At 36.8% G+C, this 22,404-nt stretch overlaps 4 protein-coding genes and 1 pseudogene across 4 annotated transcripts; 3 read left to right on the top strand and 2 right to left on the bottom strand.

Moving 5' to 3' along the window:
- The first annotated feature begins 495 nt into the window (after positions 1–495).
- LOC137736928 (small ribosomal subunit protein eS21y-like) lies at positions 496–1,835 on the top strand. The gene is made up of 4 exons (XM_068476252.1): positions 496–573; positions 676–747; positions 849–981; positions 1,558–1,835. Exons 2-4 carry the CDS (start codon positions 698–700, stop codon positions 1,618–1,620), a joined length of 246 nt encoding a protein of 81 aa, XP_068332353.1. The 5' UTR covers positions 496–573; positions 676–697; the 3' UTR covers positions 1,621–1,835.
- Positions 1,836–1,968: 133 nt separating this feature from the next.
- LOC137736182 (putative F-box protein At1g67623) lies at positions 1,969–2,588 on the bottom strand (annotated as a pseudogene).
- A 1,307-nt stretch (positions 2,589–3,895) lies between these two features.
- Positions 3,896–6,742, top strand: LOC137737648 (uncharacterized). Its single transcript, XM_068477190.1, has 8 exons — positions 3,896–4,115; positions 4,244–4,390; positions 4,501–4,613; positions 4,811–4,903; positions 5,905–6,007; positions 6,092–6,166; positions 6,293–6,388; positions 6,531–6,742. Exons 1-8 carry the CDS (start codon positions 4,023–4,025, stop codon positions 6,585–6,587), a joined length of 777 nt encoding a protein of 258 aa, XP_068333291.1. The 5' UTR covers positions 3,896–4,022; the 3' UTR covers positions 6,588–6,742.
- Positions 6,743–8,966: 2,224 nt separating this feature from the next.
- Positions 8,967–12,900, top strand: LOC137738031 (probable protein phosphatase 2C 40). Its single transcript, XM_068477633.1, has 4 exons — positions 8,967–9,295; positions 10,284–11,468; positions 11,647–11,911; positions 12,577–12,900. Exons 2-4 carry the CDS (start codon positions 10,287–10,289, stop codon positions 12,702–12,704), a joined length of 1,575 nt encoding a protein of 524 aa, XP_068333734.1. The 5' UTR covers positions 8,967–9,295; positions 10,284–10,286; the 3' UTR covers positions 12,705–12,900.
- A 7,297-nt stretch (positions 12,901–20,197) lies between these two features.
- Positions 20,198–22,113, bottom strand: LOC137737730 (uncharacterized). The gene is made up of 7 exons (XM_068477280.1): positions 21,916–22,113; positions 21,761–21,799; positions 21,554–21,607; positions 21,414–21,467; positions 20,707–20,760; positions 20,545–20,616; positions 20,198–20,456 (listed from the first exon to the last, which is right to left on the bottom strand). The coding sequence occupies exons 1-7, from the start codon at positions 21,970–21,972 to the stop codon at positions 20,361–20,363; spliced, it is 426 nt and encodes a 141-aa protein (XP_068333381.1). The 5' UTR covers positions 21,973–22,113; the 3' UTR covers positions 20,198–20,360.
- Between the last annotated feature and the right edge of the window lie 291 nt (positions 22,114–22,404).

The following is a 22,404-nucleotide window of genomic DNA, read 5'->3' as shown; positions in this document are numbered from 1 at the left end:
CTTTGCCGAGCCTTGTTGAGAAGTATCAGGCATGCATTTCATCGAACAATTAATAAACTCTATTGAGGCTCGTACCAGACTGTCATAGAGTTCCCAAAGGACCTTTCGAGCCGTTTCCCGTTTTTGGTAGGGTCCTAAGAGGTTGGGACCCAACATATCCCTTAATGGAACCCGCCCTTATTCCCTCGTAATTAAGAGAGACCGCATCGTACACAAAATTCTCTTCCAAAACACAGTGCCTAAAAAGTCTTTAACCCTTCCAAGTACATAATTGAAGCGTCTTAACGCACTGTGTCGGACTCTTACGTCACCAGTCTAGCCCAAAGTCCAAAAATAGTCCCAATCCTCATGCTGACCATCCAGTAACGGGTCCAGAACAGTATGCGCCATATGACCGTGGCATATAATTATTTGGGCCAATTGGGTTCATCTGACAGGCCCAGTGTTATAGTTATCACTGTCGCACTCCTCATTCGTATAAAAGCTGTAACCCCTTGAGATTTTAGAAAACCCTAAAAAACGCAGAGCCTCTCACTTCTAGCAGCTGCCGCCACCGCTCCGACTTCCCCAAAGGTATAGATTTCTCCTCTCCTCCTTCCATTCCGAGTATTCTAATCCTCGCTGATTCTATAAATTCTGACATCCGTTTCTGTGTTTGGTGGATTTTGTTTCTAGGGTTATAATCTCGACCGCCAAGATGCAAAACGAGGAGGGAATCATCACCGAGCTCTACATCCCGAGGAAATGGTACCCATTCGAATCTAATGGGCGATTTTATTTTGTGCGACTGTTTTGTTTTTGGGATTGGGATTTTAGGGTTAAATTTTGTGGTGTTTGTTTGGATGCAGCTCGGCGACGAACAGGCTGATCACCTCCAAGGACCACGCGTCTGTTCAGATTAACATTGGGCATTTGGATGAGCATGGCATCTACACTGGCCAGTGCTCCACCTTCGCTCTCTGCGGCTACGTCCGTGCTCAGGTTTTGCCTTCTTTCCCTCGTTGTACTGTGTTAATATTTGTGCTTTTATTGGGCATTTGTGAATGTATTGGGTGATAAGAATGTGTACAACGGTTGCGGAAATTGATTATATTTGTGTGTTTTCTGTTGGGTTAGTCTCATTTGGTTCTGTCGTTGGCTTTGTAAGACTGCATTCTTAAGCTATATTACAAAGTACATGAATTCAGAGGCTGGATTTGAACCCCACAACGGGGAAAATAACATACAAGTCACACATCGAATAAGTCTTGCTGCGGTTGTAAATCCTTAACTGTGCCGAAACAATCACTTTTTATTCAGCTATCATTTTTTATCGTATCGGGACACAAGTGCTACTACAGTTTTGGAAATTGTTCGATTACTGATAAATTTTAAACAAAATCATATTGATGCCTACAGTCAAACTAAAAAATATTGGGTTACTAATGGTTTTTTATTAGGTTTTCAGTTGTTCTCAAATGATAATTAGCATCCTCTTATAATTTCGTATCAGTCATTTGCAATATCGGTATTCCATCTGTTGTGCTCTGATTTCTTGTGCTTTCTTTTGTTTTGTAGGGAGAGGCCGACAGTGGTTTGGACCGTCTCTGGCAGAAGAAGAAAACCGAAGTTAAACAGTAGAAAGAGATGATTCTTCTTCAGTTAATGGGGATGAGTTGTTCAATTTCTGAACTAAATTATGTGATGTTGAGGGTTTTTTCTTATTCAATTAGTACTGAACGTTGCAAGTAGTTCCCAACCTTTTGGTGTTCTTGAAATGGGCTGTTCTTTTGACGATTAAGTAGTGAAACTTCTACTCGTTGAGTACCTTAATTATATTTCTGGTTCCTTAAAAATTATTTCCACTGAATTTGCATGATTATCTTAAGATCTATGTCAAAAATTGACCTCTGATGAAATCCAGGACAATACCTGCTTTGATCTAGTGACCCCAATATTTCTCTGACTCCTATGGGCATCGACATGGATTATGTTCTGTGGGTATTGCCTTCTCTAGCAAGTAACACAAGTTTAGATCCCCCTCACTTGTGAATTGTCATTAACTTTGTCAAGACTCGTGTGAATTGTCAATGCGTAGAATAATACGCAATGTTTTATCAATAGTTACGGAACATTTCCTCTCTGGATTCTGTTTCGCTCAACCCTTTCGATTTGTGGCGGTTGAGCGAGTGCAGAAGCTTGAGGTCTTTCTGCCTGAAATCGACCCCATAATGCACCGAGATCGTGCTGTACACGTACGTTGCTTCTATGTAACCCTTTGAGGCCGTTCTCTTCAGAGACTTGATTTCGAGTTCTGTTCTCTTTCCTGTGAAGAGGTCGCACATCCCTTGCCTATACAAGTCCCTGACATTGCCGCGATCCCTGCAGTGTTCCAGTAATCGGGAGAGTTTTTTTCCTTTCGCGCCAAGAAACCAGCAAGATCTTGCTGATGTTGACCTCCTCCAATATTTGATTGTCCTGAGCGCTTTTGTTGAAATTCTTGCAACTTAACTTGGCCGAGTAAACATCATCGGAAGAGCGCACAGCAACCTTCGCGAGTCTTCGACAAAAAGCTCGTTTGGAAGAGACTGTATGGACGATGAGGCGTTTCATGCTTTCTTCATTGATATTGTGAGAGGCCATTGATGATGCCTGAACAAAAGCCTTCTGGGTATTGAACCAAAAAAAAAAGCTTCTCTACGTTTTGTATCTTACTTTTGCCAAGCTTAAAAGTACATTAAGATTAAAAATAAGAAGAAATATATATATAGATAATCTGAGGTACAACCCAAAAAATTAGAATACAAAAACCCTAGTGAAAAGTACCTGAAAAGCAGAAGCCGAAGCCTCAAGAACTTGGGAAGGACAAAACGAAATCAGTTTGCTTTGCAGGTACAAGAAGCAATTAAATAATGTGATTATCATTGTGAAATAGTGTGAACGTCCATATGATCTGACTAAAGATGAAATGTAAGAAAGACAAAAATACTGCTAAAGATGTTCTATCTAATTTTGTTACTACTTAAGACATGGTTTCAACATTCATTAATTGGTATTGTAGACTTTTACACGTTAAGAACTTTGTACAAAGAGCATGCAATGTATGAGAAAACAAAAAAAGAAGGCACAATACTACTACTTACTCAAGGTCATAATGGTCATTGCCTCTCCTTTCTACACTCATTTCGCCTAACATCAATAAAAGAAAAAAAGAAAGTGATACTTGGCATAAGAAAAAAATTCCAAATTCGAATTACTCCAAGCCAATACTAATTAATGAGTTAAATTACGAATGTGTCTTGATAAAACTAGCATACTTCATAAATATTGCATTTTTATTATAGATATATGCTAGCATCAATTGCGAACGAGACACACTCCAATTAGAAATTTTCGGCCATGAAAAACTCAAACCATCAACCATAAAAAAATGCTTCAAGCAAATAGCTAGAACATATCCTTTTTGGTACTGCAGGCCCTCGTGTGATGTGGCATAAAATTGTAAACCTGGCGGTCACAAATCTTTACCGGAAAAAAGGTGCCAAGGTTGGACAAGTGCGACAAATTAGAAAAATTCTTCCCTTCCGACTGGTCGTCGTCTACGACAATACACTCACAATCTCAAGGGTGTTGCTCTAAATCGACAATAGAATAAAAAAAATTTCTCAACAAAGTGAAAAAAAAAAATAGTACGTAAATTTTTTTAACGATGCTAATAGTTAAAAATCAAATCTAACGAGTAAAATAAGTAGCGATGTGAGTAATGTTTTATTGACAGTCTTACCATACCATCTTTTGTTATTATAGCACGTGCGCATTAAATAACAGGTCTCATTAACACGGAAATTTCTTCATGGGAATAGATTGCGTTACGTAAACGTAACTAAAAGGTCAAAGTTTCAAAAAAGGTAAAAATTTCAAAATTCGACACAGGGCATGGTATTTTACGCCGTGGACTACTAGAGCCGCCAGCGCCACCTAACTGCTTACGAGTTCCGAACGCCGCGGCGGCTCAGTGTTCAAATCGGCATTCGCCGGCAGCCATGGATTCGAGCAGCTCGGGCTCCACGAAGCTTGATTACTTCGACGACATGTGGAAGCTCCAATCCACCGCCACGTTGCTATCCGTATCTAAAGTCAGTTGCTTTTCACTTCACACTCTTTGTTCCTTTCCTTTCTATTCTGTTTGTTTCCCGAGAAAATACTGCCAGAAAATTAATGCAATCCCTAATTGGATTTTACCGTGTGCTTTGTTGTTTGAAAGGGGGAAGATGGACGAACCGCCTTGGTATTGGACCGGACGATCTTCTATCCCCAAGGTGGCGGGCAACCTGCCGACACCGGCTTCATCGCCGTTTCCGATTCCGGCGTCAAATTCGTAGTAGAAGATGTGCGGTCCAGAGACGGCATAGTAAGTAATCAAATTGTTGATATGGTCTCTCTCTCTATAATTTTCAAATATTTGATTAGAAAATAAAAAATTAATGTCTATGATTGGTGTTTCACTTGATTTTTTATTAGGTTTACCACTACGGTTTCATTGAAAATTCCGGTGAGGAATCGGAGTCGAAATTCGAGAAAGGGAAAGAGGTGCTGTTGTGTGTGGATGAGTCTAGGCGCAGGCTTAATGCTAGGTACGCATCTACTTGAAGAAATTGGATCATTTGATTGTTTATATTTATAATTAAGTTGCTCAACTTGTTCTTTGATTGAGCATTTATTGTATAACCAAAACCAAGTTCAATTTTCGGCCAAAAAATTCCGAAGATGGTTTGCTTACTTGCTGTTTCGTGTTCTATAATTTGAATGTTGTGGAATTGTTTATGTGCAGGCTTCACTCAGCTGGGCATTTGCTGGATACATGTATGAGAAATGTGGGATTGGGTGATTTAGAGCCAACCAAAGGCTACCATTTCCCTCATGGGTATGATTTATTTCTGCTTTATTGCTCTAAGCCTAGATTACAAAGTGTAGGTATGTTTCTTGTTGCAAAATCTTCTGTTAATATCAGGGAACTAAACGATTAGTTGGCAAGAATCTTGTTTCTAATTTTTTCCTCAATCCTCGTTTCTTGGCAATTGAGTTTCTTTGTTATGCAATTTGTATTGAAATTTTTTGTAGTTATCTTAAAATAAACAAAACAGAAAAGACACGATCACTCTCAATTTAGATATGTTTAATGTGAGCTGCCAGGATTTTTTTCAACATAACAGCACAATGATCCTTCCTTTTGAGTGTAGTAATCACTCACTTGTACTTCAACTTTCCACGAGTCAATCTATCTGTGGAAAACAGCACAATGATCAGTCTTCGTGGGCTTTAAAGTGAAAACTTTTCACCATCCCATGAATGAACACTAGGAACTTTTATGTTGTTGACGCGTGAATTCCAATCGACATATGTAGACGGCCTGATAACAGTCACACATGTAAACACGATGATTTGAGCGTAGCCGAGACCCCCCCCACCCAATTGTCTTGGGCAGCAGCTGCCTTATGTAGGCCTCCAAACCTTCTCCATAAAGTCTCCTGTATGTTATGTGCTTCTAGTGGAAAGGGTTATGGGGCCCAATATAAGCCACCAAATAAATGCGCTACTTAGAGCCAATTAGGTCAATAGTGTTCCTTTGGATTGAGGATCCAGTGGAGTTGTCTTGTAGGACACATGAGGCCACTATTGTATATCGGATAAGCTTTTACCCCAAAACATAAGCCATACAAAAAAACCAGCAGTGGCATAAGCGATGAGTCGATGACACATGCTTCAGATTGAAGCAACACATCTTCACCAATTCTTCTCAAATTTAAATTAGTTCATTGCCAGCCTCAGTATTCTGAGATGTGAACAGTTTTTGGTCTTTGAGACACGATGTTGTTGTTTGCATATCCTTCTGAATTAGTACTTCTAAATTTATAATATTTCCAGGCCATATGTGGAATATAAGGGCACAGTTCCACAAAAAGATACAGAAAGTAAGCGAAAGGAGTTGGAGGTAGAAGCTAATGCGTTAATATCGAGAGGAGGAAAAGTGAGTTGCAATATTTAGGATTTATCTAAAGTTGCATGCTTGGTATGGGGTATTAGATCTAATCCGTTACCATATTTTTGTAAGGTTTCTGCTGCCTTGTTACCATATGAAGAAGCATGTAAGCTGTGTGGTGATTGGCTTCCCGATTATATTGCAAAGGTTATTCCTTACACTGGACCTGTTTTCAATACATGCTCATATTGGACCCGTCAAACTTTAGTGCTGAAAATTGTCGAGTACTAACTGCAACTGCATTTACTTTTTTGCATCTCTGATCTCTTGCAGGACAGCACTCCTCGCATTGTGAAGCTAGGGGACAGCCTTGGCTGCCCGTGTGGCGGTACCCATGTTTCTGATATATCAGAGATCAAGAGCATTACGGTAAGATCCATTTGCTTCAGTTTTCTTATGAACTGATTGATGTCCCAAATTTTTCGCAAAATTAGTAGGATGAAGTGAGTGCTTCAAGAAAAATCTGTTGGTCTACTCTTATTCAAGTGAGGTTTTTTTACTACTTGTTCAGGTTACTCAACTACGGACAAAGAAAGGATCGACAAAGGTCTTTTACAATATCGGGTGACTCGGGTCCTAATTCTTGATGTAATATTTTGCTCTCATTGATACAAAGATCTGCATCATTGTGTAAAAATTGACAATTTATATAACTTTTATTATAGAATGTTCTTGTAAAACTATAAAATTTTCGGGCTTTAAAAGGATTTTACGATTAGTGAATCACTGGTTGTAATTTGTTTGTATTGTGTACAAGATGTATTCAGTATTTAATTAAACGGTCGCCGCTTAATTAGTATATATAGAGAAACTAAATCAACACTCCACAGGCATAGACAAGGAGTGCAGTTTGTCTCGTTTGGACGGATGAGTCGAAGGCGACACCATCCTCATTCGGATTTCCTGGTTTGAAGTTCCGTTTAAGACTCGAAACTTTCATCCGGCAGCCGGAAATCGCAATGCCTGCGGGGTGTACCAGGAGATGCCATACGTGTGTGGTCCACGGTCGACATCTAAAACTGCATGAAAATTTTCATACAAAATGTCGAACCCAGTCACTATTTGCCACAAAATTAGATAATTTTAACGAAAAGCTCTAGTACTGTTTATTTTAACGAAAAATCATATTTTTACACTAAAAAGTCAATTTTGGTACTATTCATGTTACCCTTTATTTTGTCCTTATCGTTAAAACTCAATTTTCAAATTATTTTCATTAGTTTTCCTACAAAATTATTGGAATTGTACATAAATTTGGATTACACTTTTGTTTCAGTCAAAAAGTTTCTTTTGATAACCGAGAGGACAATTACGTTGAATTCATCTGATTTATGAGGATGAAGATTCGAATTTGGGCTTAAAAAATACAGCACATTGTTTTAGGCAACTAAACTTTACACAGGTGACGGTTAGAAAAAGTTTCTGTTGGCTCTTATTTTCTTTGGCTTCATATCTTTTCGGTTGAAATGTGGCTTCTCGTTAGGGTTTAAGGCCAACCTTCATTACCATGACATCTGATGACCTATTAACACAGCCAAAATAGATCATGTGATGGAGACCTTCGTTGACATTTGTTATATATGGAAAAAAAAAAAAAAAAAAAACAAAGAGCAAAACAAGGACACAAGTTATATATTTCAACTTGGCTTAACCAATTTGGTTAAAGTAGTGTATTTATCTTTTTACAACTTGTGTTTGAATTATATTTTTGTAGTTCAAATATATTTAATGTAGCTTATTTTATCATTTGTTAAAAAAATAAATATAAAAATAAGAAAATATTTTCATCCGCCCAATTAAATTATTAATTCGTAAAATTATAATTACAAAATACCTCACTTGCAGTTTCCATGTGTTCCTAGGGCTAGGCCAACTAAAGCATTGTAATTTATAGGTCAATGACAGGTTACTTATGTAGATGTGAGCTTTAATTAAGTTGGTTTGAGTAATGTGCTCGCTTTTCTTCACTCAAGTTTTTATTCTTTTCCTGTAATTTATCGTAGATTATCTTATCAACTGACATATTCCAAAAATGTTATTCTTATCGTCTATTTATACCATCATTTATATTATCTCTCTAATAAAGATGGAACCTTTATGTTGTTAGGCCCTACCTCTATAAGAGGAATAGTACAAATTGATGGTAAGTGTATCATTACTCGACTGTTCACGTACAGGTAATGAGAATTGGAATTATTATGATTCTTGAGTTTATTTTCTAAAATATGAGTATTGAAATCATCAAAGTATTAGTTTTTTCTTGGGTTTACTACATATACAGAAATAGAAGAAAAAAATATTTAGTTTTTCGTTTCAAACCCGTAATCCAATACATGAAAATCATGTATCAAATTAACGAAGAGGGATTAGTTGGTTTTAATTAGATTTTCTTTCCTCGCTTTATTACTAAATTTTCCGAATTTTTACTTTTCATTTCTATTAAGTAAATATGTCACAAGTGGAAATATTGTTGTCAAGTGTTTCAAAGTACACTTTAGTACGAAGATTATCTTGTAACGCATAATGTGGGCAGAACATAATATCAACATTTAATGCGATGACATTACTAATTGACATAACACACATAGATCACTTGTCACATAATACAACATTAAAATACAATAATATCACCCGATGATGATAATATTATTATGAATTTAGTGAATTAGTAATACTATGTGTCGATTCACCCACACAATACCTCCTTAATGGAATTATTGTTGCTAACTATATGACTTATATGATAATTTTTGTTTTTATTTATTTGGAAGATGAAGATTTTTTATTTTTTTTCAGGGTTAAGAAAGGAATAATATAATAAGGCTGATAAATATTTTGATAATGATAGAGTTGAATTGGAACTTGGAAAACGGCATTACCGGTAAGAGGAGGAATAGACAAAAAGCCAGAACGCCAGCCAAACAAATTCCGCTCATTTCAACATATACCCCTTCCTCACCATCCATTTTCCCCATTCCCTTTCTTCTCCCTCCACCTCCATCTCCACCTCCCCCGTTTTATGTACCACCCAGATACAGATTCTCCACTCCACTCACCTCTCTCTCTCTCTCTCTCTCTCTCTCTCTCTCAGATCTGCTCTTTGTTTGCTTTTTTGCTTTTTCTTTCCAAAGTCATACCCTTTATCACTTCCATCACTCTTTTTATATATACACCTATATATATATATATATATGTTGTATAGCACTAGCTGCATTCTGGGTTTGCTTCCATTGCTCTTCTGGAGGCCTCTTTGTTGAAGAACACCAACAAACCCAGGTGGGTTTTCAATCCCAGCTCCGTTTCTTCGTGTTTTTCTTCGATAATGTATTGCAATTTCACTAATGTTCATTGGGTTGTGTTTGACCCATATTCTCTACGTTTCTGAACCTTTTATTTGATTGAATTTGCTTATTGTTTCACCCTTTTTATTGCGTCTGAAATGCAAAGAATCACTTTTGGAACCGTATATTTATTGCCAATTATTTATCTTTCGATGGAGTAATGAGGATAGAATGATATTATGATTGCTATTTGTTTTCGAATTATCGTAATTTTCTTATCTAATTTCCTTAAGCTCTAAGTTCTTTTTTCTTTTTTCACAAGGCGATATTCTATTCTAAACTAGTCTAATCTATGGGGGTGAGGGGGGATTCGAACTTGAATGCAACGGGCCGGTCACACTGCCCCTGGTTCTAACTTTTAAGTTTTCTTCTGTTTTCTCTGATCGTCAAGTTTATGTAAGGGGACAGAGTAGTGTTCTTGACCACAAGCTATTAGCCCCCATAAGCTTCATGTTTAGTTGATCAGCTCAATTTATTTTTCTCTGTGTCTGTTTTCTTGTTGTGGATAAGCATTTGAATTATTAGTATTGATCATTGAACTTGGAGATGTATGCATTCTTGTGGCATATAGCTAGGAAAATTTCTCTTTTGGCGTTTTGCTCTCTCACACATCCAATCAAAGGCGCACACTTTTTACATCATTGTCATAAATAAAAGAATTTGGAGTTGAGAAGCTGTGTTTTTACTGTTTTATTTTGTAGTTATATCAACTGATTTTCAATAGTTCCAATGTTTCACCATTGAACGCTATAATGACACACTTTGAAAAACAGCGGTACAGTTATGAATTATAAGTTCATATTTGAAAAAAAAATGGTATTCGTGCAATAAAGATAACCAAATCAATTCCAAGTTGTCACGTTGCAAACATTTGAGTTAATGAATAACCAAGATGTTTGTACTTTGTATGTTTTCATCTGTAGATCATGCGCGGAGAGACTATGGTTAAAACTAAAGGAGAACTAAAAGTAAGCTTTGGCTATCAATGCAATAGCAACAGAGGCAGTTTTTGTGAGGATTCCGATGAATATGAAACCTTGCCTGAACTCCGAAGGAACAGTAGTTTCTCTTGCTTGTCTGGTGCTGCAATAGGAGCAAATGCCACTCTGGCAAACACAAATATCTGCAATGGTTTGATAGGGGTAGAAATACTTCCTAGTTGGGACTCTCCTAATTCATTTCGTAGAGTTCCCTCTTCACCAGCTATGTCGAGGTTGGATATATTATCATCTTCTCTTCAGAGTAGTATGTCAAACTTAAGTTGCAGTCCGTCTACGCCTGATTCTGATTCTTACTTAATGAAAACCACGAGTCCTTCCAGAAATGAAGGTTTTCTTAATGGTATGGAAGTGCAAGTGGCAGGTGGAGCTGCTGGTGAAGACAGGGTTCAAGCTGTTTGTTCTGAAGAAAATGAGTGGCTCTTTTGTGCAATTTATGATGGTTTCAATGGAAGAGACGCAGCTGATTTTCTGGCTGGGACTCTGTATGAAACCATCGTATTTCACTTTAATTCATTAGACTGGGAATCAAGTCAGGAATCCATCAAAACTTCTAATGGTCTAGATATAGATGGGTCCCTTCCATGTATAGGAGATGGTAGAAATACTATCAGCAAAGAAAGATTTTCATCCAGAATTTATACACAAAAGGATTCAAGTGTTGACCATATCTCTGAGAATGCTCCATGTGCTAAAGTAAAAACATCAACTGATTCATTTAGGCACAGGGTGCTTGATAGTCTCCAACAAGCTCTTAGTCAGGCTGAGAATGATTTTCTGTACATGGTTGACCAGGAAATGGTGGATCGCCCAGATTTAGTTTCTGTTGGGTCTTGTGTTTTAGTTGTGCTTCTACATGGGAAGGATTTGTACACACTAAATTTAGGTGACAGCCGAGCTGTATTGGCAACATATAGTGATGGTTATTTAATGAGTCGGAGTGAGAGGTTAAAAGCTATCCAGCTCACTGATAGTCATACAGTTGATGACGAAAGTGAAAGAATGCGAGTTTTGTGTGAACATCCTGACGATCCCATGACCGTCGTGGCTGGAAAAGTAAAAGGGAAATTGAAGGTCACTCGAGCTTTTGGAGTTGGTTACTTGAAAAAGGTGGTCACTCTTATTGTTTAACAATTATGTACCAACACCAAGTCGGTTAAAAAGAAGTTTTTTTTTTAGATAAACTGACATTATCTGGTGTGTTTATATCTTATGCCCCTTCTTCATAATCAATATATTTTCCATTAGTAGATTTTACTGAATCTCTTTTCTTTTCACTTTTGTGCAGAAAAACCTGAATGATGCATTGATGGGAATTCTTCAAGTTCGTAACCTTATAAGCCCACCATATGTTTCCACTCAACCATCGTTGAATGTGCATAGAATATCAATATCTGATTGCTTTGTAGTACTTGGTAGTGATGGCTTGTTTGACTTTTTTACCAATGACGAGGCAGTAAAGCTTGTCCACTCCTATATCTTGAGCAACCCCTCCGGCGATCCAGCTAAGTTTCTGCTTGAGCAGCTTGTAGTAAGAGCAGCCAATTCTGCAGGTAGACATTTTTTATATCATGTGGAGATTTTGTTGTCATTCCATCCATATCCCCTACAAGTTTGCTTTGTTTCATTTCGGCTACCTTTATTAAACACAGAAGCATGTATAACTAACCCTTGATCGGATTAACCAAGATAGAAAAGCAATTGATTTGTTATTGGAGAAGGCTACGCTCACCCTCCATGTTGTGTGCTCTTAGTTCTCTCCCTTTCGTTTCTCTGCTTCGTAGGCCCTGCTTCTATGGCCTATGCGGTATTATTACCATACGGCATCTTGCATTTGTTGAAAGATAACAGATCTTTCAGTTTAAAATAAGTAGTTTCAGTTTGATTTGTTGTCGTTTGTTAACTTCTCCTATAATGTTCTCCTCTTAATTGTAAATAGAAAATACTTTTTGGTGATGGGTGAACAAAACTCCAGTTTTGATCCCGAAATTGAAACATTTCAAGACCAAGTTTAACTTGGATGATATCAATATATACATTCCGCCCACCACACCACACCCTAAGGCATGCATACACATTTTTCTCTAAAGTATGGTATTCTGAAGTCTTCAAATAGGAAATCCCACAACAGGGTTGGTTACATTTTATTTTATCTGACAGAATAACTTGTCTTTTTGCATAGTTTTTGATTGCCCGGTCCTTAATACTTTCGTTGCAGGTTTCAGTATGGAAGAACTCATGAACATTCCAGCAGGAAGGCGGAGGAAGTATCACGACGATGTAACAGTAATGGTGATTATTCTCGGTACAAATCAGCGCACGACAAGGGCGTCAACTTGCGTGTAAGATTATTTTTTGTGGTGTAATAGAATGTTTAATATTTTTGGCAGTATAGTTTTAGGTTCCAAATTGTATATAGTTGGATGTCAGAGATATACTTTGCTCCTGCTCTATAATAATGTTTATAGTTTATCAAGTTTTGCTTGGCAAAAGACTGCTTCATTGCATTCGTCTGCAAATTACATATCTTTATTATCCTTTAAGAGGCTTGTTCAAGAAGGGCAAATAAATTATATATATATATTTTTTTTTGCAATTTTGGCAATTTTTACAAGATTATAAGAAAGCAGAAAGCCTTGTTGCCTTGGGATCGCTGTTTTTGTTATTTTTTTGCTGATAATTAAAGAATATTTTTCTGGCATTCAACCAAAAAAAAGAGAAAAGAACATTTTCTGGCAGCTACTGAGGAATAAAGATGGGTTGCTCTTTTTTTGACCTGAGCTTTTTCTTAAGAATGTCAATTGCAGTTTCAGATGGGAATCAATATAGTGATTGGATTCTATTATTTCCCAACTTCACAAGGAACCCTATGAGCAAATTTGAGAATGCTTTTGTAAGAAGCACTTATGTTCATGATCACTTTCAACATAAACGCTTTCAATATAAACGCTTTTATTCGAATTGAGCAAAGCTAAAGTTTCTATGAAAAGTTCTCGTGCTTCCTAGAAAAAATTTGAGCGTTTCTTGAAAATCACATTCTTATAACTCAAAAACACTTTTTAACTGTTATTGAAAATCACATTCTTATAACTCAAAAACACTTTTTAACTGTTATCAAAAGCGCTTTTGATTATTTGAATGCATTTTTAGTCCTTACAGAAGCATGTCTAAACAATTAAGCATAAACGATTCTTTGTTCACAAACAACATTAGTCATGTTAATGGAATTCCAAACGTCCCCTACTTGTTCTCCACTCTAATATTCTCTTATTTCCTCCTCACTACAATTGAAAATTCTACTACGTTGTGGTATGTTTTAGCCGTTAGATCTTGATTTTTGGCAACTCAAACCTCACATGATAAAACATGCATTAGGGTTTTCATCACTGAAAACCTGCAAACTCTCCAGATGTGTTGCCTTCATCCCATCAGCCTCTTGATGACCAGTTGGTGCACGCGTGTACGGTGACGATGGAACATAACAATGATAAGGAGCCAGCGGGTACATATATGCCATCTGGCGTGTACGGAAGAGATCAACTGGATCCACTGGTTGAGATCCTATGCATGCTGGTGCACTAGAGCCTGCTGAACCACTCTCATCATCTTTTGGGCCTTTCCCCTTATTCTTTTTGCTGCTCACACTCTTCTCACTTTCACTGATCTGAACCTCCACGGCCGGAGACCCGCCGCCTCCGGTGGCCTTATTCCCCGAAGTTTCGCCGGGAAACTTACTTGGGTCGGTTTCAGTAGTAGTAGTTGCTCTGTTTTGAGCAGTGGTAAGCTTGTGGACTTCAACTTTCTCTACACTTTGTTGGTTTGGGACTTTCTGTTTCTCCTTGTTCTTGCATTTCTCCGACTTGTTCTCTTTTCCGGTGAGCTTTTCCGGCCATTCATCTGCTTGCTTGCCTGCTTTTCTGGCCAGCTTCTTGATGAGGGTCTGAATGCCGACGTTTCCAGTGACAGTTACTTTGTTTTGCTGTGAGTCAATAGCTGTGGTGTAAACACCTGCAATAAAAATTTTAGTAAAAATACAGTGACTAAATTGAAAAAAAAAATTAAAATACAGTGATCAAAGTTAAAGTCGAGGAGAAACACAGCGACTAATATGTATTTTACCACAAAAAAAAAAAAAGGTAATTAATTTTGTACCATCAGTTCTTTGTAAAACTTTTTTGACCTTCCTCTTGCAACCTTCACAGTGCATGGGAACTCTCAAGATCCATGTCTGAAGAAAAAACAGAGAAAATGGTGTAAAAAATTATGAAGTAGAACAGTAGCAACTTAGTTAGAGAAAGAAGAACAATGTGTCTTGTTTGTGTACCTGATATTTGAGAGGTTCTTGTTGAGAAGCCATGAGAGAGAGAGAGAGAGAGAGAGAGAGAGAGAAAGCAAATACCAGAGGAGGGGTGAATGTGAGTGAGAGGAGAGATGGGAGTGTAATATAAAACACAAGTATGCGGAGGAGAGCGAGTGCGCAGCTATCAAAGTTCCTGCTCTTTTTCAACCAAAAAAATGATGTAATATTTGACTACAATTAATGATCCTTTGATGATTTATGAGGGAAGTAGTAATTAAGGTGTGTTAATCATACTGATCTCAAAAACTAAAACAATATCAAACAATTGTCAATAATGTTACGATCTAGTGATATTTTTCTCCACTTGTATGTGAGAAATTTTAGATTTGATTGTGAGTGAGTACTAAGTTATTATTGTTGCTTTACTGTGTGACTTAACCGAACTACTACTGCAATATATCATTGTATATTAAAAAAAACAAGTGACATGCAATTTAATGAGATTTTAGGTGTGATGGTCATCCATTGTAATAAGAGTAATGGTAGAGAGACCACATATTTATACCACATTATAACAAGAATAATGTGACAGTCACTTCCATTCATTATAATGGATTGACATGGTTGATTGTGAACTGATAACATCACGTGACGATGTGACAGTTACGCTTAAAAGTTTAATTAGATCGAATTGGATTATGATGTAACTTATTCCAAACAACATCTTAACCCAAACTAGAGGCCTTGTGGATCACAAGTCACATTTGTGAGAGGTCTCAAATTCTCAATGATAAATCCGTTGCTTCCCAAGGACATTGAATTCAAGTTCAGGCCTTTCTCTCTCAAACAACCAAAACCCTCATGAAACAAATATAATAAATAAATAAAAATAATAAAAAGTAGATTAGTTTGACCTTTGGAGTACAAAGAGGCAGTATACATACAACAGGTTTGGATACACAGAAGCCCGAAAGTAATAAATAGAAACTTTCCCACTTCATATATTAAAGTTGAGCTTGCTTGATGGGCACTTAACCTAGCAGAGGACATGGACAATTCGTTTCAGTCAATTACAGATAAAACAAATTGACACAGAAATAGAAAAAGCTGCTCCATTTTCATTATCCCTGGAAACCAACCAAACTCATGCTGTTGTAGTATAACATGAAGTCATCTTTGAATGTTAATAAATTAACACGGAAAATATTAAGGAGATGATATTTTAATAGATCGCATAATGTCATCTCTTATATTGATATGTAACTTACTTGTATTGGTAAACTTTATTTTTCATATGTTAAAAGGGTGGTACAATACGATCCCCCTAGCGTATCCAGTTCTTTTTTGAACTTGAAGTTTTCCTCAACTCTAATATCATCTATTGGTACGTTTAATTATTTAGGGCGTGAAATTACCATTTAAATTTTATAATTAACTATGTCTGTCAATAAATAAAACAAGAAATAAATAATTAAATTGATATAGAGATTTTCTACTTTTCACTCTGGATCCACTTTGTTTTTATCAGATACTATTTGTGTTTATTTGATATAGAGATTTTCTAACCGTACGATACATGATGAATAGTTAAGGTGTGGGGATTCCTAGGATCCCCACAAAGTGGATCCGAATGGGATCCAATTCCTAAACAAGAGTAATTAAAAAAGTCTAATCTTGCTTTAACTTATGATTAAGTCTATAAAGAGGTAGAGAATATATGTATAAGTATTAAAAAACACTATAATTATAAATTGAAATAAACAAAAATGAAGTAAAGGATTTTTTTTTGGTCAAAAGTAAAGAATAATTAAAAACTGCAATTAAAGATGATAAAATATGCAAAAATTCTGTTGTATTATGATATATGACGTGTACTAAGGGGGGTGTAGTCAAACTCGGACTTGAAAGGATTTTAAAATACTTTAAAATCCTAGTGTAGTCAATTAAAAGATTTTAAAGGATTTTAGAACCCATTCAAATCTAGATGTAGTCAATTAAAAGATTTTAAAGGATTTTAAAATCCATTCAAATTTATGTGTATTTAAAAAATTAAGATTTTGGAGGATTTCAATAAATTGTGGATTTTGTGGAATTTCAAAATCCTTCCACCACAATCCATTCAAATTCTTTAAAATCCATATGAATTTTGTAGGAATTTTTAATCCTTTTAAATCCTATAAAATTTATCATTTTTAAAATCCTTTAAAATCTAGGATTGACTATACCCTTTAAATAAATGAAGATTTAAATGTGCAGTAATAATACAACTCAAAATCCACCTTGCAAAAATTACCCCTGCAGACCAGAACTCTTTAATTATTTGGATCATAAACATCGCAACAAACCCCAAATTCGATTCATTAAGGGCACCTAAATCCTTGGAAAATGTAGTTTGCTGATCAATGAGGCTGATCATATCATTACGACAAGACTCTCTCCATGCATTAATGATGACGGAAGACATTTGCATGTCACCGATTATAACACTTTTATTTTGGGTAATGTAATTCACACACTTCATTTTACTTCTTACACATTTTTATTAATTTTTGTTTATTGATCTTCTTCAATATACGATCTGATGATCGAAAATTGAGAGGGATATATAAAAGGTAAAAATTGATGTGTGAATAGCAGCACCCATTATTTTTTGGATAGATGCCAATTCAAATGATTACTTACTTAGAGTACGAAATTTGTTAGTCACATTAAGAGTTGCCACCACCTTCAACCACTTTAGGCCATCTCCAACCGAAAAGTCCTGAGGGTCAAAAATAGCCTGAAAACCGTCTTCAACCAAGGGTTGGGTCAGAGGACTCGTGAAATCTGAGAGGGCCCCACGGAATCTGAAAGGGCTTAAGGGCTGGAGGGCTGGCCAGAAAAATCATTATTCCTGTCAATCCTTAAGCTAAAATTCAAATGCAACGATTAGCTGATGTCAGCTAGCCTTTGCATTTGATTTTTTTTTTTTCTTTTTTACAATTTTATTATTATTTTTTATTTACAAAAATTTTCCTATAACTTCTATTTCACAAAATTTGTTTCATATTTTTTTTAAATTATATTTTTTTTCTATAACTTCTAAGCCATTATACAACATTAAATTAAATTAAGTAACATGAAACAACATTAAATAACATTAACCAACATACAAATTATACAACATAAAAAAACATTTAACAACATAAAACTTAAACAATATTTTTAAAAACATTTAACAACATAAAACTTAAACGCCTACTCCATACTTCTTTTGACCCAAATATGTGCAACAAGATCTTATTGTAGGTACTTGTTTGTGGCACGAGAACGTATCATTTTATAGCTCCTCATGTACTCATTTATAGAGATAATACTAGTTCTTAGATTGAAAGGCAAATTAGTCCCATCATATATTTTTGCACGAGCCCTTCTTGACCTATTTGGATCTTCTTGGTCGTCATCGGACTCTCCATCAATATATCCATCTCGCTCATCCTCCATTATCATAGTGATGCAAGACATCATGATGGAGTCCAAATTTTCTCGACTCCACCCTCTTACCGGTTCTCTAATGATTTTCCACCATGCTTGTAGAATATCGAAAGCTCTCTCAACATCTTTCCGGTATGCCTCTTGGTGTAAGGTAAACAACTTTTCTGCGTCATTCATAGGGTTTGAAGTTGCTTGGACAAGTATCACCCACTTTGGGTAGATGTCATCTGCCAAGTAATATCCCATATTGTATTGACGGTTGTTGTTGTAATAGTCAAGTTGAGGTGCTTTACCTTCCGTCAAGTTATTGAAGAGGGGTGAATGCCCAAGAACTGTAACGTCATTTTGGGATCCAGGGACTCTAAAGAAAGCATGCCAGATCCATGTGTCATATGAGGCAATCGCCTCTAACACAACAATTGACTTTCTCGACCTTCTGCTAAAGCCTTCTTACCATCCGATGGGACAATTCTTCCAATCCCAATGCATGCAGTCTAATGACCCTATCATGCCCGGAAACCCATGGTCTTCAGCTTTGCAAATGAGCCGATTCAGATCTTCTTGATTTGGCTCACGGAGGTACTCGTCTTTGTAAACCTGAACGATTATGTCACAAAATTGTTCAAGAGTATCAAAGCATGTAGACTCAGACATACCATGAGTTTCATCCATCGAATTAGCTGGGAAGCCATAAGCCATCATTCGGAGTGCAACAGTAACCTTCTGATGAGGTGAGAAACTAGGGCGGCCTGCTCTGTCCCGCTTTTGTCGAAAGTATGGATTGACCTGCAAGACATCACGAAGTAAACGCTCGAAGACATGACGCCTCATTCAAAAACGACGTCTGCAATCCTCTTCTGTGTACACCGAGTTGGGGTTGAAGTAGTTGTTCATCAAATTAGCATGTGGCATCGCTCTGTTTTGTGGTTTGTAAGAGCGGCCAGCAATAGAGCCACCCTATTGAGGTTGTTCCTCAGTTGGTTGACACACCATGGCTACTGCTCTGTTTTGTTTGTTGCGCCTTACTTGAACTTCTTCATCAGACTCCTCATCTTCTCGTCTCATTTGCGTCCAATTTTCTTCCAATTTGGAATTGGATGAGGACCCCTAGTTGGAATCCGAAGAGGATCCAAAGTTGGAATTCATTGCAAACTTGAATTGAAAAAGATTGAATTGAAAGTTGTGTGAATTATAACCCAATATCCACCATATTTATAGCAAAAGAAAAATTCAAATCCAACAGCTAACTAACGTCAGCATGATGTTAGCTACCAACGGCTAACTGACGTCACTTAGCTGTTGGATTTGAATTTAAGTTGTAGTTTTTAAATAATAAATTATGTTTGACCATATGACCCTCGGTTGGAGACGGAGGCAAATATGACCATGTACTGTTCATTAAAATATTAATTTCTTGGAGGACCAGAGGGCTAAACGAGCCCTCTAGCCAGCCCTCAGTTAGAGATGGCCTTATCGACCCAGACCGGACAGCCAAAGGCCCCAGACCACAGGTATCTTGACAAGATGATAGATGTTCCTACAACACTTATTACGTCTCATCACTCATGATTGTTGGTATAAATATAATTAAGTTGACTCATGATTGTTGGTATAAATATAATTAAGTTTTTCCAGATGCATGTTGAGAGATTTCACATCGGAAAATGAAAGAAGCTTTGCATTAGCGCCTAAAAGATACGAGGCTCTCTTCACGCATTGCCAACTCCAAAAACCATGAGACGGTAGGAAAACCAGCACATGGTATACATGTATAGTGCAATCATATATGCTGCCGCGGCACCAGACAATCCGATGTTATACATATGCTGCCGCAGCACCAGATAATCCGATGTTAAGCACGCATCTTGCGGATAGCGCAATCTCAGTGACAGCATCACTCACAATAACACGAGCAATGTCGTCCTCTGGATCGGTTCTCCAGCACAACCATGTTGCCAGGACAATAAAGTAAATCATCCCACGTTGGATGTATATTAACAACGGGGATGCACAAATGAGAGGAGAGAAAAAAACTGATAGAAAGCTGCTTACGCTGAGGATATTGTTAATACTACATAATTTGATTCAGAAACGAGTTGTGCGTTACGCAAGACAAGAAGGTTGTGGCAACTTCTCTCTAAACCACCATAACAAATTTCAGATTCACGAAGAATCACAATTTACTTAGGAACGAACGTATGCCACGCATGCTCCGGAGTGAAGTCAATCTAGCTTTCAGCTTCTTTGGCCTCATCCAACTTGGTTGAAACATTTGGTTCTTCGGTATCTTGGGCTTCTTTTTTCTCTCCTGAGACATCCTGCAGCTGAAGAAATTAATAAGACGTTAATCCAGCTCTTATGCTAACTTTTTTACTCAAAAGATGCACCCGTAAGCAGTGTATGAAAACATACCCCCAAGTTTCTAAGACTAGTTGTAACATCCTCTTGCTGCTGCTGAAGAGTGGTCCTCAGATCTTGAAATTCCTAGTTTCAGTTCAAAGACTTAAGTTAGAATAAACGATCACATTTCAAAATCAAATTTGGACGAATATTGATCGCTGGAGCACAACTTACAGATCGAAGTTGATCCACTTCAGTGTTGAGGGATTTCTTGAGTTCTGAAAGCTCCTGCATTAAGGAAGAGAATTGGATCAAGAGTTGAACATGGTTAACACTTGCAAAAAGAAAGCAATACAACTATGAGCAAACAAGTTTTAGCTCAGATCCAATCAGAAGAGAGATTCGATATAACAAAACAAACACATCCAACAAACTTATTTGTATTTAGTGTTTGCATCCAAGTTTGATGCACAACCCAATTTCCGTACTTCTGGCCATTTCAATCACCATCTGTCAGAAATATGTGTTTTATAGATATCAAAGGTCAATGGGAAACACCAACAGTTGTGGTTTTGAGGTTTGAGAATATGAACAAGAAAATAGTTTGTTGATGTAACCCGTAAGTGTTCTCAACAGATCAAAAGTTGAATCACACAACATAAACATCATCAACTAAGATAATAAACATACGAATTCCAAAAGCTAATTATTCAAATGCATATAAAAGAACTTTTGGTAAATTTTGATTCAGTGATCAAAGAAAGAACTCAATTGAACTAACCCTCCAACCAAATCATCTTACTTTCCAAATAACAGGCACCCAAATCGTACATTAACCACACATACATTAGCAAGAACAAATCATCCCACCAAGATTAACTATAAACTGAATCCAAATGCATGCTTTTCCAAATGTATAAAAAAATTATATAAACACTTACATCGTGGTAGACCTTCACTTGAGTGTCTAACTTCGACCTCCAACTTTGCAAATCCTAATTACCCAAATCAGTAAACAAGCAAATTAGGCACAAACACCATTATGTGATCAGATGAGAGAAAGTAGTGGCAGTTGTTTCACCTGCTTCAACCCTTGAATTCTACCAAGTAGCTCAGACCTCGATTCATTCAATTCCTATGAACAACCATAACATTGTGGACCAAATTAAAAACAGTTTTAAATCCAAAATTACAATCTGGGGTTTTCTAATTCGAATTCTCACAACCCTAAACAAAATACATGTAAAAAAAAAAAAGAAAAAAAAAAGCAACAAATAAAAAAGTTTACCGCAAGCTTGGAGCCAATCGGGGTCACATTCTCCTTGCTCTGCAATCATACAAAACCAAATTCCAAGTTGAAAACATTTTAAAAAGATTTATAAACATGAAATTACAAATTAAAGAGAAAGAAATGGTAAGGATAAAGAGGAGGCGCGTGCGTACGGAGGAGAGTGGAGGAGTGGAGGGAATTGAGGAATCAGAAGAGTTGGCGGCGGCCATTTGGGATTGGGACCAGATCAGATGAAGATTTTTGACTTTCTGAGGTTTGTTTGAGTTGTGTTTGTTTGAAATTTGGAGATTTCAGTTCAGTTGGAGGAACAGGAGGAGAAGAGGAAGTTCAAATTTTGAATTTTGAGTGTCGGTTGGGTCGGCAAGCAGGCACTCAGCGGAGAGTGGGACTTTGAGATTGCCGCCTGTAAAATGTACTGAGTTTTGTGTGTGACTGTTCGACAACTTGGACTGTTTTTGTTTGAAAGTTGCTATTTTTATCCCTTTTTTTTTAATTGAAATTATTTTTTATTATTTGTGTTCTGAGTTTATGAATTGAGAAATTCAGATCATTCAATTTTTATTTTATGGTTACTATTAGCTTATTTTATTGGTTTATTTAAGATAAATCAAGAGGAAGACCTCTCTCTTCAATAATTGGAT

This window comes from Pyrus communis, chromosome 6, assembly GCF_963583255.1.
Source record: "Pyrus communis chromosome 6, drPyrComm1.1, whole genome shotgun sequence".
In the NCBI taxonomy this organism is placed as follows: domain Eukaryota; kingdom Viridiplantae; phylum Streptophyta; class Magnoliopsida; order Rosales; family Rosaceae; genus Pyrus; species Pyrus communis.
The sequence above is the reverse complement of the archived record's forward strand: the minus strand, read 5'-3'. Positions and strand labels throughout refer to the sequence as shown.

Bases quoted from the DNA above. Each gene is read 5' to 3' on its own strand.
- LOC137738031 (XM_068477633.1), top strand. From the start codon at position 10,287: ATGCGCGGAGAGACTATGGTTAAAACTAAAGGAGAACTAAAAGTAAGC. The intron at 11,469-11,646 runs GTGGTCACTCTT...ACTTTTGTGCAG, and splicing joins GAGTTGGTTACTTGAAAAAG to AAAAACCTGAATGATGCATT. The intron at 11,912-12,576 runs GTAGACATTTTT...CTTTCGTTGCAG, and splicing joins AAGAGCAGCCAATTCTGCAG to GTTTCAGTATGGAAGAACTC.
- LOC137737730 (XM_068477280.1), bottom strand. From the start codon at position 21,972: ATGGCCGCCGCCAACTCTTCTGATTCCTCAATTCCCTCCACTCCTCCA. The intron at 21,608-21,760 runs GTAAACTTTTTT...GGTTGTTCATAG, and splicing joins CGATTGGCTCCAAGCTTGCG to GAATTGAATGAATCGAGGTC. The intron at 21,468-21,553 runs GTGAAACAACTG...TTGGGTAATTAG, and splicing joins GAATTCAAGGGTTGAAGCAG to GATTTGCAAAGTTGGAGGTC.
- LOC137737648 (XM_068477190.1), top strand. From the start codon at position 4,023: ATGGATTCGAGCAGCTCGGGCTCCACGAAGCTTGATTACTTCGACGAC. The intron at 4,116-4,243 runs GTCAGTTGCTTT...GTTGTTTGAAAG, and splicing joins CGTTGCTATCCGTATCTAAA to GGGGAAGATGGACGAACCGC. The intron at 4,614-4,810 runs GTACGCATCTAC...GTTTATGTGCAG, and splicing joins AGGCGCAGGCTTAATGCTAG to GCTTCACTCAGCTGGGCATT.
- LOC137736928 (XM_068476252.1), top strand. From the start codon at position 698: ATGCAAAACGAGGAGGGAATCATCACCGAGCTCTACATCCCGAGGAAA. The intron at 748-848 runs GTACCCATTCGA...GTTTGGATGCAG, and splicing joins CTCTACATCCCGAGGAAATG to CTCGGCGACGAACAGGCTGA. The intron at 982-1,557 runs GTTTTGCCTTCT...TTTGTTTTGTAG, and splicing joins GCGGCTACGTCCGTGCTCAG to GGAGAGGCCGACAGTGGTTT.